Source organism: Bacillus rossius, chromosome 5, assembly GCF_032445375.1.
Source record: "Bacillus rossius redtenbacheri isolate Brsri chromosome 5, Brsri_v3, whole genome shotgun sequence".
Taxonomy (NCBI): domain Eukaryota; kingdom Metazoa; phylum Arthropoda; class Insecta; order Phasmatodea; family Bacillidae; genus Bacillus; species Bacillus rossius.
Genome location: NC_086333.1, coordinates 22,849,027 through 22,868,666, shown reverse-complemented (window position 1 = coordinate 22,868,666; position 19,640 = coordinate 22,849,027). Strand labels below are relative to the sequence as shown.

Sequence of the window (19,640 nt, the reverse complement as noted above, 5' to 3'; positions counted from 1 at the left end):
ATGTGCAATGCCACCAACTTGACATTAATGGCTTACATCAAGACATGATTGGTTACGGACTGGATATGCCTGACCACTGACTGGAGGTGTCCAGCCAACATCTGAATGACCTGGCCAACAACTGGTTGCGATTGGTCACCAACTGGTAGTGTTAGCCTAATCACCAACTGGATGTGCCGAGTCGCTGACTGGACATGCCTGGCCACTGACTGGACTTTTCTCGTCAAAAATGAATTTTTCTGGCTACGGATTACTTACCTGACTACTGAATATACATGACTGGGCAACAACTGGACATGCGTGGCCAAAAATGGGCTATGCATGACCACTGATTGGATATGACTTATTAATCGACTGTAAGTAATGTAGAACTGGCCTAAAAACACAAATTAAGGCATGCAAAGGACTATCTTCACTTTCTAAATGACTGCAGAAATATAGAAATGCAAGCATTTTTTTATAATTATATATTTTATGTAATATTTTTTTTATTTGTAAAATATTTTTTTATTCGTACTACTACACTCTAATAGGTATGGTGGTTGCGCACTCTGGTAAAATTTGTATGTACTAGCGCTCATTTTGTCGAGTATTGAAAACAAGATGGCCTCAGCAGCCTTTAGCAGATGATGTATTCACTAGTGCTCTCGGTAGCAAGTATTGAAAAAAATTGGTGGCAACATCCTCTCACAGGTAATGCTATTATTCCTTTATATTAAAAAAAATAGTAACAATTCAAAATACAAGATTTTAATATCTTTTTTAATTCGTGGTTTGGTAAATGTCTCAATGGCCGTGAGGTCAAAGAAGCATATTTTCTAACCCAGAAGTTCGAGTTGTCAAGAAGAACTCTTTGTTCAAGGTTGGTTTTGTAGCCGTGCGGCAAATGTGCTGCACTATTAAACTGCAAGTGGTGGGTTCTAGCCTCCCATCTACGATATAATTTGACTTATTAAACAATTTTAAGTACCTATCCATAATAAGGATTAACAGAAAGCGATTTTTACAGTATAAGTAACCATTACCGTAAGAAAGTATAAAAAATAGCGTCTGACGACGTTAGTACGCCTCGCAGGCGTACCATCGGCCAGTAATATGAATGCTGAAGACGAAATGTTACTGAGATGGTCAACGAACTACTGATCATAGGCATCGAGGAGCAAACACGCCCGTACATGGCCGAATCCTCACGATTGGCAAGCCACCACAAAACACAGCCAAAACCTATAGTCCCATAAGAAAAACATTGCACCAGAAAGAGCTTGTATTTAATATTTTTAACAACTACAAAAACATTAAACAGTAATCAAGTGTTTTCTGGGATAAATGTGACTTAATCATCTTTCGATATTAGTAACTAAATTCATGCCTATGTATTTTAAGTAAATAATTTTTTCTTAATTGTTATCTTCTAGCGAGAAAAATTAAGAAAGTTTTGTTAGTTGCAAACATAAAAATTATTCGTTTAAATTTTTACCCATGGTTTTATTTGTTTATTAATAAGATGAAAAATTAATATTTTGCTATATATTGCGGTATATATACAATTGAGACGATTAAATTTCCGTCTTGGTTAATATGTTACATATTTTTAATTTCAATATAAATTTTCCTTATAATTTAACTACTCGGAAATTAAAAATAACATTATTAGCTATGAATTTTTGAGTCTTGGTGTAATAACGATTCCTCGAAAGAATTTAAATATTCATATATTTAATAAAAAATTGTTATTTATTACATTCTAATTAAATGTGAACAAAGAGAAGAGTTTATTTTTTCTTGGGTCGATTTAATTAATTATTTTAATACAATGATATGAAAAATAATAACTCAAAATCTCTTAATTACATTTAGAATACACATGAAATAATTTTAATTAGAAATAAAACTGTAATCATAAAATGATTAAAAAAGAAAGTTTTTTATGTCATCTTTATTTACAATAAAATCTTATGTAACTAAAATTGATGACGTTAAATATTATCTCAAAACAAAATTGGCATTTACATTTTTGTTATTTTCGCCTCTAAAATAATAAAACATTTGTATCAATTTATTTTTAATGTAAATTTTTTAACAATTACAAATTAATTTAAAATAAATAATAGTTTAAAAAACTAAAAACATGCTTTTATAGAAAATCCAACTAAAAATAGAAAATAAATTTTAATAAATATAAATTAATAATAGTGTAAATAAGAAAAATAATTTTACTATAGAAAAAACGTGGGGTGCATGGTGTTCAATAGTTAAAAATATTTTATTGACATTCATGAGTAGACGGATTATCATTTTGACAATATCTTAAAAAGCACCCCACGGTTTTTTTATGATAAAATATTATTTTTCTTGTTTAACCTTTTATTAATTTATATTTATTAAAATTTATTTTCTATTTTTTAGTTGGATTTTCTATAAAAGCGTGTTTTTAGTTTTTTAAACTATTATTTATTTTTATTTTTTTAGTTGGATTTTTTTATTACATAAATTTACCATTATAGTGAGTTTACTAGATATTGGCTGATTTTAAAATATATATTTGATATTGCGTGTTGAAGAACTATAATACACAATATTTTCAATATCCTAATAAAAATAACAATGATTTTCAATAAAATCGGGAAGTCATTGATGTTTATTCTAAGTTGGCAACTTATTCGAGAAATGAGAAATTTGGGCGCCTGCTGCCTCCCTTGGATGAGATAGCCGGTTCTCAGGTTCCCTCTCCGAAATTTTCATCTTATTCAAAGTCGGTAACTTATCTGAGAAATAGGTGATCGGCGTGCCTGGTAGTTTCCCTTCTTGGTCTTGGCGCAAAGACACTACCAGTTTAGGAAAACAAAATATCGCTAATCCTGATCATCCTAGTAAGGATATCGGGTCTAACTGTTTAAAATATTGAATTGTCATCAGTCCTTGATAAGTATGCCAAATTTCGAGTTAATCCGACGTTTTGAAGGGGGTCAAAAACATGTTCAAATATTCCGTTACATAGCCTACTAACATACAAGGGCCATTGCCACCCCCCTCCCCCCCCGAAATGTCTTATGGTGCGCGAAGGCCCTGGATGCACGTCAAAATTAAGTACTTTCACTGTCCCAAATTTCGAAAACTCGGGGGCAAATAACCTTTCCCCTGGTGGGGGGGTGGGGGGAGTGTTTAGAGTTTGAGGACCACAAATTGCTCGGAAGAGTTCGAAAGAAAATAAATTTTTTAAATTTTTTAAATTTCGGGGTTTCGAACCTCCTCCCCCCCTTCCCCGCGCGCGCACACACACACAAACACAATTGAAGGGGCAGTCGACTTGGGAAAAATTTACCACCATGCCCCGGACTCATGGACATACAAAATGCATGGTTATTGCCCATAGCAAAAAGTAGGGTTTGTTGTCCCAATGCCCCCCGCTTTTGTTTTTAACTTTTCGGGTTAAAGTAATAAAATTATTGTATTGTCATCGGTCCTCGATAAATCTACAAAGTTTTAATGAAATCTGGCCGTTTAAAGTGGGTCAAAATCGCACCCAAAGGAGTCGGTTACAAACATACAAACATACAGGTGAAGCTAATATAAAGCGTGTAAAAAAAGAAATTGGCAAAGAAGTTATAAAAAAGTATATACATAATTTACAACAATTGGAGTTCCTACCGCGATTTCTGTGTTTAAAACCTTTAGTACCGATAGCATATTTTTGATTCAAAGTAATTTAAATGTTCCTTTTTATAAGAGGTATTTAGTTTTACTAGTAGTTAGAAATCAATTATAAAATTGCCAAAACCATCGATTAAATCCTACGTGAAAAACTGTATTATGTTTAATTTAACTTCAATAAGTTTTGCCTATATAAAATGAATACTATTATTTAGAGGAGTGTACGCAAACATTAAAATTTCAGGAATTTATTTTGTGTTGTTGAATGTGTTACGATGAAATACGTGTTATTATTATTTTAATATTAATTATATGGTGGTATTTCTTTTTGACAGGAGAAGTTTTCGAGCCGTGGAACGAGATGGTGTGGTTCCCGAACGAGCCAGACGACGCCAGCCCCGGGGAAGACTGCGTCACGTTCCACGTGCTGGGGAGGATCAGGGACGTGCCGTGCTACTACGAGCTGCCTTTCGTCTGCGAGCGGGAGTCGCCCTAGTATCCCGCTGCGGCCGCGCCTCACAGTAGCCCGCTGCGGCCGCACCTCTCAGTAGCCCGCTGCGGCCGCACCTCTCAGTAGCCCGCTGCGGCCGCACCTCTCAGTAGCCCGCTGCGGCCGCGCCTCACAGTAGCCCGCTGCGGCCGCACCTCTCAGTAGCCCGCTGCGGCCGCGCCTCACAGTAGCCCGTAGCCCGCTGCGGCCGCACCTCTCAGTAGCCCGCTGCGGCCGCACCTCTCAGTAGCCCGCTGCGGCCGCGCCTCACAGTAGCCCGCTGCGGCCGCATCTCTCAGTAGCCCGCTGCGGCCGCGCCTCACAGTAGCCCGTAGCCCGCTGCGGCCGCACCTCTCAGTAGCCCGCTGCGGCCGCGCCTCATAGTAGCCCGCTTCGGCCGCGCCTCACAGTAGTCAGCGACTCAACGTTCTGGCTGAGTTTTGCTTCAACTCGTAATACATGTTGGTTTTTTGCACGAGTCGTATTCATTTTGTAAAATGTTAGTTCAACATGTAAGGAATGAAACAAAAATGTGTTTTAGCGTGTCTGGATTTCTAGATGGAGGACTGAAATAAATGGGACAAACAATAAAGTTTTTCTATTTCAGTAGTATAGGTTGGCCGGTCCGGGCACAGGGTCCAGGGTGTGGTTACTATGGTGATGAGCCACATCTCTGAATGTGACGTCATGGCGGCCATTTTGGAATTAAAAATTCCTCATAATTTTAAAAAATGACTCAAAATGACTCAAAAATTCCTGTTTTGAAGAAACATTTCTCGTTTTATTTCACAAAAATTCGAAAATTAGGATTTCGAATAACCTGAAAATACTTTTGCCTTAGAAAGAACACAAATCCCTAAAAGAGGCTTAATCAACCTTGTCTACAGCCTCCGATAATCCTCTTTTAGGATTATGACGTCACCGTTGCAATTTCCGTTACGCCCGCAATCTTAAAAATCTTTATTTATTATCCGATTTTAATGAAAAAAATTTAAAATTTATAAAAAAAATTATATTAATAAAATTTAAATAATAAATATATATAAGACTTACAATAAAATGTCCTCGGTTCGAACCCAACAAGTGCAAAAAAATATGGCGATAGGCTCCTTCCTCCATGGTGGCTGCTGGCAGACTGACCCCCACCCCTTATGTTAAAGAATATATGGTCACCTAGTATGATGTCATGAACGCCATTTTGAAAATCCGTAATTTGTATGTTAGAAAAACAGAAAAAAATTTAAAAATCATTCAAAAAATTAATTAATCGAATTTAATAATAAAAATTTAATAAAATATTACTTAGAAATCAATGTTGCAATTATCATTACGGTCACCATCTTGGATTATATAAATGTTGCATGTTTCGTTACGCCCGCCATCTTGGTTGAGAACGATGCAGTCGTTACACTTTATGTTACGACTGCAATATTTTATCCTTATAATGTTGCATGTTTCGTAACGGCCGCTATCTTGAAAATCCGTAATTTCAATGCTAGAAATTCCGGAAAAAAATTCCAAAAATTATTTTAAAAATCCCCTACTTCAAATGTTTAGTTATTTAAACGATTTCGGTGCTTGGTTCGATTCCCGAAGAGAGTAAACTAGTAATTTATTAATAGATTTAAAAAATCTCAATAAAAAGTAATAAAAACATCTTACATCACACTCGACATTCTGAATTAGGTCACCACTGTATAAATTATCGTTATGGACGTTATCTTTTAAATCTCTATTTATGATCAGTTTTTAATGAAAAAAGTTCAAAATACATTAAAAAACTAACTTGTTAGAATACTGCTTGATTAGATAGATTCCCGTCCTCGGTTTGATTTCCGGCGAGAGTAATGGGCCGATCCTTCCTCCATGAAAGCTACCTAGACTGACCTTACACCACCAATACCAAAGTATATATCGTTAACTGGTATGTCGTCATGTCCGCCACCTTGTATTCGTCCGCTGGAGGACGCCATCTTGTTTTCGTCTGCTAGAGTGTGCTGGCGACATGCTATAATAATTTTCTGATCACCATACCTTTGACCTCGACTGTTAGCATTTAACTTTGACCTTGACCTTGAAATTTGACTTTGACCTTGAACTTTGACCTTGTTCTTGAAATTTGACATTAAACTTGAAATTTAGCCGTGACCTTGAAATTTGGCATTGACCTTGAAATTTGATTTTGATTTGACGGCCATCATAGATCCGACATTTTGTGTTCAGTACATGCTACCAGGAACTACCACCTGCTAGAGGACATTGCCACCATCTAGTTTTCGTCTGCTGGAGGACACCATCTTGGGTGTATCCTCGCCTTATAGAGTGCGTTACCATCAAGCTAGTTTTATTCTAACCCGCTAGAGAGCAGTAATCATTTATTATTACAGAGGTTCCCGGTATCTTGAAGTTTGGGCACCATATTGAAATCATGTATTTATTTAGCTAGAGATTCAGGAAAAATTCCAAAAGTCACCGAATAAATCACTTTTTAATTTACATATTGAATCGATGAATATCTGTCCTCGGTTCGATTCTTGACCAGTGACAGTTGTAACTAAATATTAAATACATATTTAATATTTTGTTTTCCATTACCTTTCGTGGAATTTATTAATCATTCACTCTACGAAAAACAACTCAAGTCAATATAGCTGACCAACTAAATAAATACAGTGCCGATATGCCTTACATGAAAGTCTAGATTTTGATACTTAGAATAACCTTTAAAATGTTCATGTACAAAACCATCCATCCATATACACCAAGCGTCTTCGGACCGCAGACCGGGTCATGAACAATGTCAGACATATATACCATGAACACAGGAAAACGGAAAGTACACACAGTACACACAGGAAAACGGAATGTACACACTGTACACACAGGAAACGAAATGAAGACAGTACACACAGTAACGGAACGAACACACAGGAAACGGAATGAACACACATACAGTAGCGGAAACACAGGCTTAGTTGGAAATTAGAATACAATAAATAAATTTAAAAAAATTATAATTTAAATTATTTATTTTATTTCTCAACATTATGCAAATGCAGGTAAAACAAGTCATTATTGTGTGTAGCCAACCTCCTTCAGTTCTTTGAGTATAAAGGATATTTCTTTAATGCTCGAATAGTTTCCTGCACAAAGCGAACCATGTAGAAGTTTTAGCTGGTCAACCAATATGTTTGGATCTTTACATGATGTGTAATCAATCTCTTTTGCCACCATCTTCCTTCACGTTAATAATAAATATTATGATCTCTGGTGTCTTCCGTTTTAACACCAACCTCAGGGTAACTTTCATCATAGAGCCAGTGATCATCACAAGCTTGATCAGGTTTATTTAATATAACACGACGTTTCCATCGTTTTTATCTCAGGACATAATCACAGTCTTCGATCTTGCCTGCTTTAGGTGCTTCAGCACAGTTTTCGATCACGTCGCCAGTTGCAGAGTAACTGTAGCAATCACCATAGAATGCATCGTCTTCAACCAAATTACCGTAAGAATTCGATATCGATGATGTCGAAGTGTCTTCACCGTCTTCAGCTTTCCTTTTTAGGAGTCCATCATTTTTACAAAGTATGGAGGATCTACTGAATATGGGCTCGAATTTATTCTCACTTTTCACAGTGTTGATACTTCCATTAGTTTCAGTGTTCCCGAAGCCATCAGCATTCTTCAATTTATGTTCTTCGTCACGATCGGGTGAGCTTATACCATCCCGCTTAGGACAAGGAAAATTATTGTCGTAATGCAGATCACTCGTCTTTAGTCTAGTATAGTCATCGATGTCCTCTATTACGTAAGTAGGCTTGGCTTTACATGTTCTACCATGTCTTTTTAAGCTGTCAATTCGTGTTAACAACCTGCTATACCGATTACAGCTCAACATTTTGCGTAGTGGGTTTTTAACACAAGCATTCCTTCTCATGACAAAATCCTTGCTACAGTATCTACAGCGGCTGCCTTCCGATTCTGCTGCAGATAACAAACCATGTTCCATGGTAGCTTCTGTGACTAATGTTAGATGCAAATCTATGAGTTTTAAATTGAAACCATTACTTAAATAGAATTTTTTAAACATTTCGTCAGCGAGAGTTAAGTTATCTCATGCAAAGGTACTTGTTTCAAGTAGTTCTGCTTTTCAAAAACAGATGACGCCACGTGCTGCTTGCAGGTAAATAATATTTATTTATTTTTGTGCGGGATGCGAAATGCTCACTAACGATCGCAAAGGAAGAATGGCTTGGCTAGACTCCAAGAAGAAGGAAGTTCATCCTTCCTGTTAGTGCTTGTCAAATTTCTTAGAGCTTATTATTATTTTACTGAGTAATGATAATTTTTTTTATTCCACCTTATAAAATTATTGCAAGTGTTGATTAAGTAGCAGAAATTCACTAATTAAATGAAACCTTGAATAAAATGGCATGTCTCATTAAGTAAAAAATCCTTCATGCAGAGATCAATTTCCCATCTGTAACCAGAAGCGCTCGGAGAAAACCATCAGATGTCTAGTCAGGAATAATCAAAAGCACTAAGAGAAAACCATCAAAATATTGTCAAGAATAATCAGGAGCACACGGAGAAAACCACCATAATATGGACAGGAATAATCGGAAGCACACGGAGAAAACCACCACAAGTTTTCTTTGATATCATAGAATTACAGGGAAAAAAAATAAAAATAAATTAATAAAATTTAAAATAAAAACAAAAAAAACACAAAAAATTCTGGCTTGAACTAGAACTCCAAATTTGCACGACAATGAGAAGTTTACAAGATAGCGGAATCTGTTTTTGTATTTTTTTGTTTTTAATTCAAATTTTTTATTAATTTTTTAAAAATTTTTTACTAGTAAATAAATACATAAAATGTAGATATTAAATATACGGTTCAGATTGTAAAAGAGCGACACATGACTAAAGGGGTTGAACTGGGGAATGTATTTGATAAGCACAAATATTACTAAAACAACCTTTAAATGATCAGTACATCGCATCTGTATGAAGATGTTAAAACTTGTAAGAAAAATACCGAAAACCTTTTTTTTTTTTTTATAAATTTTGTGTTCGAACTATCACGACTGCAAAGGAATAAAACAAATTAAAAGAAAAATACAATTATTAATCTCTTAAAAGGAACACTTTCCAATACATAAGTTTTTTTTGTTAACCTTTATAATATTGTATAAAAATTTATCTTAAATTTTTTATTAGAACAACTTTTATCTTCGTATAGGATTATGTTATACTGTGGTGAGTTCTATCGTACACTGACTGAGTACGAGTACGAAATTATGTTGGCCTGTATACGGACAAGTGAGAAATTATAATTAACTTGGAACCTATCCGTTAACATAAGAGGAAACCATTCCAGCCTACCAGATGTCCACACACTCCCTTTTCGATAGTTGTCTCCCGAATATGACGTAATCGCCATTATATTGATTAGAATGTACGCTCGTAGATCCCGTTAGTATCAACTGCTGGTTTCAGCCATAGTGTATGATGACACTTAGGATTCTAAGTTTCTTTGGTAGGAATCACATGATTAATGGTGTTATGTATTGAAATTTTTATATTATCCTAAGTGCAGTGGTTGTTGGTTTCGAACTATGATTGTACTCAGCAATACCATGTCTAAAATTAATCGTGTTAAGAACAAGTAACGAAATGAATAAATTTATTTATTCAATCGATATACGAGATAAGTAAATTAGTTATAAAGGTCTACTTTTCTATTTTTTTATTTGAAGCATTACAATAATTATCTAGTGTATCCCTCAAATAAGTCCCATAGAAAGTCACGTAGCGCTGTAGATGGTTCTTCTAAACCTTGAAGCTGTGTTGGAACTCGGATACTAGAATATCCTTCAGTTGATCGGTGACCGCTGTTTAAATGTTTTAGGGTGTCCCAAAATGATATCCTTGGAAGTTATTTTTCAATCTCGAGAAGAGAATAAAATTAAAAAAGACACAAGCAGACGAATAAACAGCAACATACAGCCATAAACTTGTTTAATGAAATTGATGTGTTACAAATTGATTTTCATGGTGCAATACCCAGTTGTCCTTGATGTTTGGTCACAAATGCATGACCCTTTTTCGAAGTTTTTCAAGAAACACTCGTTAACATGGTTTGACCTTGAGACACAAACTGTGTGTGGATGATAACCTGCCTATCGAAAAAGCAAATCCACATGCCTTTGATATTAGACTTTCTCAATCTTGCTTCTTTTTGCTTCGAAGAGGTTTAGTGTGCCATTCCATGCTCTGGTGCTTGGTTTCCTGGTCGTGCTCCTAGACTCCTCACAAGTAACAAGAAATTCCAGAAAATTAATAGAATTTGCAATCATTTCCATAGCGTCAAGGTAACTATACCTCCTGATGTTATTTTGTTATTGCAAAAGGTGGTTAGTAACCTATTTTGCACAGAATTTTCTCAACCCCAACCCCAACACAACTCTTTTATGATCAATCAGGATGTCAACCAATGATCTGAACCTACACGATCCTGGATTCTGTAGACATTTTCATGTGTTTCTGAAGATGAAGGCTTTCCGCTGCATGGTTAATCTTCATTCGACTCTCTTTCTTCTGAAATTCCTCAAACCACTGACATTCCTGGGCATTTGACACAGCACCGGTCTCTATAGGCCTGCTCAATTTTTTTTTTTCAAAATTTTCGTTGGCCTCAAAGAGTGAACTTGATAAACAATAATCTTGTTTAAAACTTATGTCCTTTATTTTATGATGCACTGGAAAAAATGTTTCACGAAGAAAATTGCTACATAAACCCAAATAATTCTAGCGATTTTAAACTTGTACTGATGGGTATTACATGTCCCGCGTCAAGGTGTTGCCGGATTGAGTGCTGCATTGGCAAAGCCATTCCTTACTTTAAACCCCGAGTAAATGTTCCAAGGAAGAATTGTTGTATACAGTAGGCTTTCTGAAAGCATGGGAGCAAATGTACATTGATGTATAAGCCATATAGCTCTGTTAGTCACATTCGCTTTAACCACAATCTTAAATATTAAAATAATGGCAGGAAATGCCATCTGTAATACAAACATCCGCAAATTAGTTACAAAATAGCTGCTAGGGAAAGGTAGGCTCTCCCCCAATGTATTTTGATATTTCGAGCATGTCTGCATAATTAAAACCCAGCGGAGGCTCTCAGAGTGCGACACAGTCGAGGTTGTTATAATTTCTAAATTGGTTGCTAGAGTGATCAACTTCATAAAACACAACCTTGTAACTTTTAGAAAAATAATCCTACTTAAAATATTCAAAGTTGTCAGGAGAGGTTAAAAATATTATGTACAAGAGGTAAGTTAAGTTGGTAGTCTTCAAACAAAGAATTTTGAGGGAAATAACCAAAATTTTAAATTTTTAAAAATGAAATGATGGTCAAATAAACGCATGTAAATTCACAAAGTCTAAGTGTGTAGAAAGGAAGCTGGAAGTAATTTAAAAATCGTAGATAAAAAGTAGAGGAGGAGGGAAATTGTGAAATAGATGACTGCAAATCATCAGTACTTCTATCATGAAAAAATACTTTAATTGATGCGATGAAGAACTGAGTATGTGCAAGGATAAAGCAGAATGTAAAAACTCATCTTCAAAAATATAAAAAAATATATAATAACAAAAAATATAAATACAACAATAGGAAATGTATGGTGTATTTTAAAACACGATAAAAAGTATTAACAATTTTGAAGTATTCCTATGAAAAGCAAAACAGAAAACCATATCAAAGAAAATATCATTACGCGCACATTTAAGAAAACAATCCCATAATATCAGTTAGCGTGAATCAGCCTTAAGATCACACAATACCAAAATATTTCCTTGCCACAAACCATATAAATCCCTTAACGTGAAAAAGCTCCCGCTCGATGCAAGTATCGGTAGGCCCAGGGCTTGCAACCTTTCAACACATGAATCGATGCAGCAGACCACATATGGACTATCGATCATCTACGCACGGACGAAGGCCTTCGCGGATATCACCTTATTACAGGAGAACATTAAACATAGTAATATTCGAAAATTAAACAATATGGTGCATAAAATAAATTTTACTCTATAGGTACCCCAAAAGGGTAAATCACATTAACAAAGGCAACGGTAATATGGGTTAGTTAAAGTATACAATAAAAGTACATTATGTATGCTATTAATAAAAACAGTACATTTATGGTAAACAAAGGAAAATCAATCCTAAAACTAATGATGAAAAAACAAATAAAACAATACAATTATGTATGCCGACTCATGGAAAGATATATTGTACATTCTCTCTTATTAAACCAGAAAAAAAAGGAATTACATAAATTACAAAATACAAAATGCAAGAACTATTTCAGATGACTCCATCCACCATCTTGCTATCCATATAATCTTGGTGCCTTGTAGTGATGTAGTCCTGTGGCCTCGTAGACTCAAACTTTGTAGCCAAGTCGCCTTGTAGAAAAATGTCGTTGGAGCAGTTAGGCCTAAGACAGCAAGTGCAAAAATTGTTTTTAACAAACAATTTTGGGCCAATGACTTTTGGAGCAAAAAACTTTTGTATCCACAGACATTTTGAGCCAAATACTTTTGGAACCGAAGACATTTGGAGCCAATGACTTTTGCAGCTAATTACTGTTCGAGGCAAAGACTTTTGGACCCAATTACTATTGGTAGTTACGATCTTTTGCAATCAATTACTTTTGGAGTCAATACAATTTTGAGCTAAAAACTGTTAGAGGCAAGGACTGTTGGAGCCAATGACTCTTTGAGACAGTGATTTTTGGAACCAATGACTTTTGGAGCCCAAAATTTGAAGTAAATGACTTTTGGAGTCAAAGACTACAGTATGCAAAGAATTTAGATCCAATAACATTTGGAGCCAAAAACGATGGAACCAAATACTTTTGAAGCAAATGACTTTTGAGCAAAAGACTGTTGACGCCGATTACAGTTGGAGCCAATAACGTTTCGAGCTAATGACTTTTGCAGCAAATAATTATTGGAGCCAAGAATTTTTGAAGAATATAAATATGGAGCCAAAGATTGCTGTTGCCAAATACTTTTTAAACCAATGAATTTTGGAGTCAAAACTGTTGTGGCCAAAAACTTGTAGAGCCAAAGTTTGTTGGAGTCAAAAACTTTTGCAACTAATGCTTTTTAAATATATTTAATTTTGGAGCTAAAGACTGTTGGAGCCAAATACTTTTGGAGACAATAACGTTTGGAGAAAAAAACTTTTGGATATAATTACTGTTGTAGCCAAAGACTGTTGGTCACATTGTATCATATCGCATCTTGCTTCCGATCTTATTCTACTGATGAGATCGTATCCCTTTAATGAGATCCTATCCTAGTAACTTAATTTTGCATGGTTAATGCTAAACTTATTTACTAACGAACTGTAGGAAGTCCTCATATATATAGGCATGTGGCATCACTTCCAATATAAAAAGTCTGCAGAAAGAGGCATTCAGGTTATAAAACAATTTACCATAGGCTAATTTTTTCTATATGTGAAAAAATAATACAGTTTATTGAATATACGATTTATTTCAATCTTTTACATTTATAAAAACCTAAATATTCCCAATATAATGCGTACCAAGCAGTCCAGCTTCAGTTGGTAGACGTTTGGTTTTTTGCGCTTGTTCCAGTCAAAACCAATTTTAAAAAATTGTGAATGTGTTATGATATATTTAAAATTTTCTTACATTAAAACAAAAGCAGGTCAAGTCAGTTAAATAAATAATTGCTGCTTTAAGAGTTGATTATTTAATAAATTGCATTAATATTGTTTGCTTGTAGAACCCCCTGTAAATGCTTTTACAAGGAATCAACTAAAGTTTTCAAAACATATGTTTAGTTCTTTAAAAAAATTAATTTAAGGAACTTAATGTAAATATACCATAATATTTATCAAAGAAACCAGAAAAGTGGTGTTAAATAGGGCCTACTGGCCTAATGAATTTCTTATGGAACTACGATTTTTGTTTGTGGCTTGATGGTGGCTTGCCAATCGTGAAAAATCCGCCATGTTTTGGCGTGTTCACCTTCCGATGCTTCGTGGACCATATTGGATCACGTCACTTCCGCCTTTTTTCCCCACCATTTTGAAAATCCGTAAAATCAGTAAAATATTTAAAAACAAATAAAAATAAATGTAATAATACTTTGATAATAATGTTGTATAAAAAAGCTCATATGCCATAATTTCTGGAATCCTTGGTACGATCTCGACTAGGCCATTAAAAATAATTATTAATAAATAATTCCCAAAATAATACAAAAAATTCCGAAAAAAAAATTATTGAATTATATAAAAAAAAAACCTACGTCAAATATTTCTGGGTTTTCAATTTGGTTCTCGGCGAATATACTTATAAAATTCGCCTAAAATTAAAAAAAAATTACTAACCAGATTGACTACTACCAAACCAGATATTAAACCAAAAAGTATGAGGTCACGCAGCCATCTTTAATACAACATATTGATTTAACAGAAATTTAGAAACAAATAAATCGTGAAAATTCACAGCTAATAGTAATTTGAAATGGTTTAATATCTTACTAATCCAAATAAGTGATTTCAATTGAAAAGTGTATACTACCACGAAAATGAAGCCCTAAGATGTAAAGGGTGATAGATAGCCTGATGAGGACAGTGTTTCTCAAAACGAAGCAGAATAATTTACTAAAGCTTAAAACTAATGTAAGTAACTTTGTGTGTTTATATACAAGCAAAAAAGTATCAGCAATTTGGATTTTATTGCGAATTGGAGTCCCAAACATTTTTTCTGTGTCCCAAATTCACGAATTGGAGCCCAGGATCTTCTATCTCGAAGTTTTGGGACATGTACCTATTTGCGGCGGCTTTTATGACATAGAAAATCATCCTGCAATGTGCCCCGACACGTATTTGGTGGAGAAGTATCCCAAACGAAGAAAGGGACGATCCTAAGTCAAATGGTGTAGCTTTCAATGTTTCTTCGATTTGTGGGTTGTGCATCCGGAATTTGAGAGACGCTAAAGTAACTATATATATATATACTTTTTTTTTTACTTGTAGTATAGTAGATTTGTAAGCAAATAAAAATATTTGCAAATGTGTGGGTTTTATTTATTTTTAACTCATGAACGATTCTTACAATGTATTAAAGATTTACATTAACATAACTGATATTATTTGTGCTTATTTTCCTTTTATGCACCTTATAAGGATCTAACAAAAATTGTGAATCAAACAACTCAATAAATGTATTAGTTAGTTAATATTTTTAAAATTTTATATATTTTTCCGAATTTTTAAAGTAATAATAATGGTTTTTCATAATGGGAAACATGATGACCGAGAATATGGCCAAATCTGACGATCGGGTTATTGACACAAGTGCGCTCTAGCGGGGAAAACGTATGGTTTTAGAGCAGTTTAACAGACGAAAAGCAACTACAACATGGAAGCAAATATGGCTGCTGAGTCATCACACTTGTTGGAGCAATATATGTTTTGCTTTTTTAGAAAGAAGGAGGAGGTTAGGCCAGACGTTAAGAAGTAAATCACTGTAAGTATATTTCCGAAATACACAATAATAGTTAGTTATTGGACGTAACATTTTTAATAAAAATTATAATTTTCCTAAATGAATCAAGTGTATATTAAAAACATTCGTTAATGAAACTTTAAAAGGTAGTAAAAAAGCAAATATCAACGAAAAGTTATTAATGAAATATTTAAAAATTAATAAGTAATTATTAGAATATAATTTATAATTTCTGCAGAAACGTAATAACATATTGAAATAAGTGAGACAGCCGCGACCTCGCAAACAGAAGGTGACGCAGTCGACAATTGCTGAGCGGCTCGCGGCCGACGATACCAGCGGCAACTGGCGAGCGGCGGAAGTGGCAGCACCATATAGAGCAGCGGTAACGAGGAAGCGGCCATTAGCGGCGCGATGTGGACATGCGCGCTGTGGCTGCTGGCGGCGCTGGCGGCGGTCCACACCAAGCCACCCTGCGCGCCCAGGCACTCCTCCATGGGCATCACCGTGCTGAGCCGCAGGAACGAGACTGGCCACTGGACCGCCCAGGTAGTCACGTCAACATGTCCCGGGTTTGCTACTAACGTCTTGCTCTGGCAGCAGCCCAATCAGGACAACCATGAGCTCACAGGCACTTCTCAATGAGCATCACCGTGCTCACCTGCAATAAAGGAGACCATCTACTGGACTGTTCAGGTAGACTTTTCAGCAGGTCATTTTCCGGCTACTAACTGCTTGCTCTGGCCGCAGCCAACTCAGGACAATCATACGCGCCCAGGCACTTCTCCATGGACATCACCGTGCTCAGCTGAAATAAAGGAGACCGTCTCCTGGACTTCTCAGGTAAACCTTATTACCGTTCATGCGTTTGCCACTAATGGCTTACGAAGGCAGCTACCCATGCCGGACAAACATGCTACCCCAGGCACTTCTTCATGGACCTCACCTTGCTCGAGTTAAAAAAAGGTGACCATTTACTGACTCGCTCAAGCATTTCAACCAGTCACGGATTTGCTACTAACAGCCTTCTCTGGCAGAAACCCATTCATGACAATCAAACGCCCCCAGGCACTTCTCCATGAACATCACCGTGCGCGGGTGCAGTAAATTAGAACATCACTTGGACTCTTTAGGTAGACATTTCAAGAGGTGTGTGTGCTCCGAACGGCTTACATTGTCTGTAGCCCAATTAGGACAACCATGTGTGCCCAGGAACTTCTCCATTGACATTGCTTTGCTCAGTCTCGAAAAGTAATAAAAAATTTAGTTATTTTTATTCGTTTTCCTAACTAGAATATATATTTTTTTTATTATTTGGTTTTCGTGTAATGCGTTAAGCAACCCTAATTTATTTTGGGTTTTCATTTCATATCTTCACAAAGGCAAACGGAATTAAGATTTTATAACGTAACAATTATTGCTCACTTCTGCGGATGTCTGCTCTGTTCTCCGAGCGCGCATCTTGCTTAGCTATAAATATTGCACATGATCGCTACAAAGGTGAACAGATGTGTTTATTTTGACAAAGAGTAATTGCTTAATTTTTATTTTTGTTAAGGGAAATAACATGCATTATTTAAAATGATTCTAGTGAATTTATGATATGTATATGTCCAAATATAATTAATAGGAAATATACAATCGTAACAATACTTCACTACATCATACTTTTAATGGATATATTAGTAGATAAAATATTTCTGAGCAAGTGATATTTATGTATCATTTTCAAAATCATTCAATTATATTTTCTTTTAGCTGCGTATTTGTTTAGCTTGCAAGATTGATTAATTTTTAATTACCTAAAACTTAAATTTTTTGTTAGTGTTTTGTAATGTTTAGTGGTTTTTGACTGTTACAATTGACGTTTGTATAAACACGTAAATTTCGCAGTTATTTAAGTACTGTTTGCTATATTAAAACATATTGTGATGTTAATTGCTATGTTCTCCACTAAATTTAGTATTTGTAAGCAGGAAAACACAGGTTTGTTTGGTCAAATAAAAGAGTACGTTGTGATGTTCAATGTTAACTCTAAATAACTAATCCCTAACAAATTAAGAGTATAACGAAGGAACATTTTTTGGTTTAAAATAATTCCTGAGCCCGAAATAGTGATTCTAAATGTAGTTATCATTAATTACGGAGACTATAAAGGAAATTGTTAAAAATATTTTTTTTGAGAGTGGTTTGGCGTGACGACGTTAGGAGATCTCTCTTACGGAAAATAGTTAGATGATTTGTTTTATGATAGTATACGTTGACATAAGAGTTGTTGACACGGAGAAGTGCCCGCAGCTGAACTTCACGCACGACTCGGATGCGGAGCACCTGCGCGACTCCGGCCCGTGGCGGGTGGACTTCAACCAGAGCACGACCGTGTGCGAGCTGGGCGAGGCGGTGCTCATCGTGGCCACGCTCACCTGTGAGTGCTCTGCGTCCGGGTACACTCTCACGCCACAGTTGCATGTTTTGCATTGCTTCGGCTGACGTGCGTCGTCGGATGGGTGGATTTGCTTCATCATTTTAGCATGAACCAAACAGGTGAATGTTTTAATTTTTCCCGAAGCTTTTCTTAATATTATGAATAGAGGACCAAATATCGTCTACACACTGATGATGATAAGTCTTATTACACATTTCTGGGTGTCGGGAGCACAGGCAAGCCACGGTGTTGACAGTCTGGACATTTCCTGTGATCGTCCAGTCAGAATGATTCCGAGTGTAGTTTGTCATTTCCTTCCGCCAAAGGCAGCTGAAAAGGATCTTACAAGAACACCTAATCCTGAACCCAGAGAAGAGGTGTAACGTATCCGCTGCCCCGGCCGGAAATCGAGCCCGGGCAGTCTGCCCCACTAGCCAGACACGCTAGCCACTAGACAAGTGGGCATGTAGTATAATGATGTCAGCGAGTTTCAGGGTTTGGCCGATTCTGGTACAGCCTTCGTGCTGAGGTGCGAGAAGCAGGTCAGTAGCCACAGCCTGGGATCCGCCATTGTGGATTGCGGTGATCTTTACCTTGAAAAATATCGTTAAACATACATAAATAAAAAAAAAAAAAAAAAAACTTATAAAATATATTTTTTTAATTATGAAAGATTATTTTATATAACAGATTTTTTAAATGATGAATTTGAATCTCAATAAAGTAATATGTATAACATATTTTTCCACATTATTTACTAGGTGGCCGACCCCCACCACCTATAAAATGGCATATTTTACTCCCAATATTATGAGGTCTTAGCAGCCATATTGGCCGACCTGTTAGATTGCATTAGGGTAAATTGTGCAATTCTGCTTACATTGTTAACCACTAGAATGCACAAGAGTTAATCAGCAGATCGTCAATGTTCGTAGCGTTTACCTTATTGTCAGGCGTGTGGTCGCTATCTTAGAAGTCCATAGCTATGATAAAAAGAAAATCTGAAAAAATTCCCGAAACTATTTTAAATATGCACCTATTATTCAATGGACTGACTTAAACCACTGCAGTCCTTGGTTAGATGCATGGTCAGTGCCAAAAATATTTATTATTCAATACACATTGGAATTTATTTAATTTAATATAACTTAAATTTATTAACGATGGCTATAACTATAAAGGTAAAATCTTCCGTGTTAAAAAAATGAAACACAAAAAAATATTTTCAAACAATATTTATTCAAATTCAACACTACTTAAAGTATATAATTAATATGTAAATAGTGATCACTTAAGACTACACGTGCCCAGCAGTTGATAAAGGTCATTTTCATGTCTTAACATTTCATATATTTTGGTGACGGTTCACTAAGTAGGTACGTGCCTGCAGAAAACACTGCCAGCACCTGAGAGTACACAGCATGGGCCTGACACTGCGCGGTGACAGCCAACAGGTACCCGGTGGTTGAGGCAGCTGGTACTGCGGTGTTGCAGCGGTGCCTCTAG

The 19,640-nt window shown here is 35.8% G+C and overlaps 1 protein-coding gene across 1 annotated transcript in view; it reads left to right on the top strand.

Annotated features, from left to right (window-relative positions):
* Positions 1-15,912, top strand: part of LOC134532224 (uncharacterized) — a 34,130-nt gene extending 18,218 nt beyond the window's left edge. Inside the window, exon 9 of the mRNA XM_063368645.1 lies at positions 3,987-15,912. Within this exon, the coding sequence (XP_063224715.1) occupies positions 3,987-4,147 (161 nt within the window). The 3' untranslated portion in view covers positions 4,148-15,912. The remainder of the gene's footprint in view (positions 1-3,986) is intronic.
* The last annotated feature ends 3,728 nt before the right edge of the window (positions 15,913-19,640 follow it).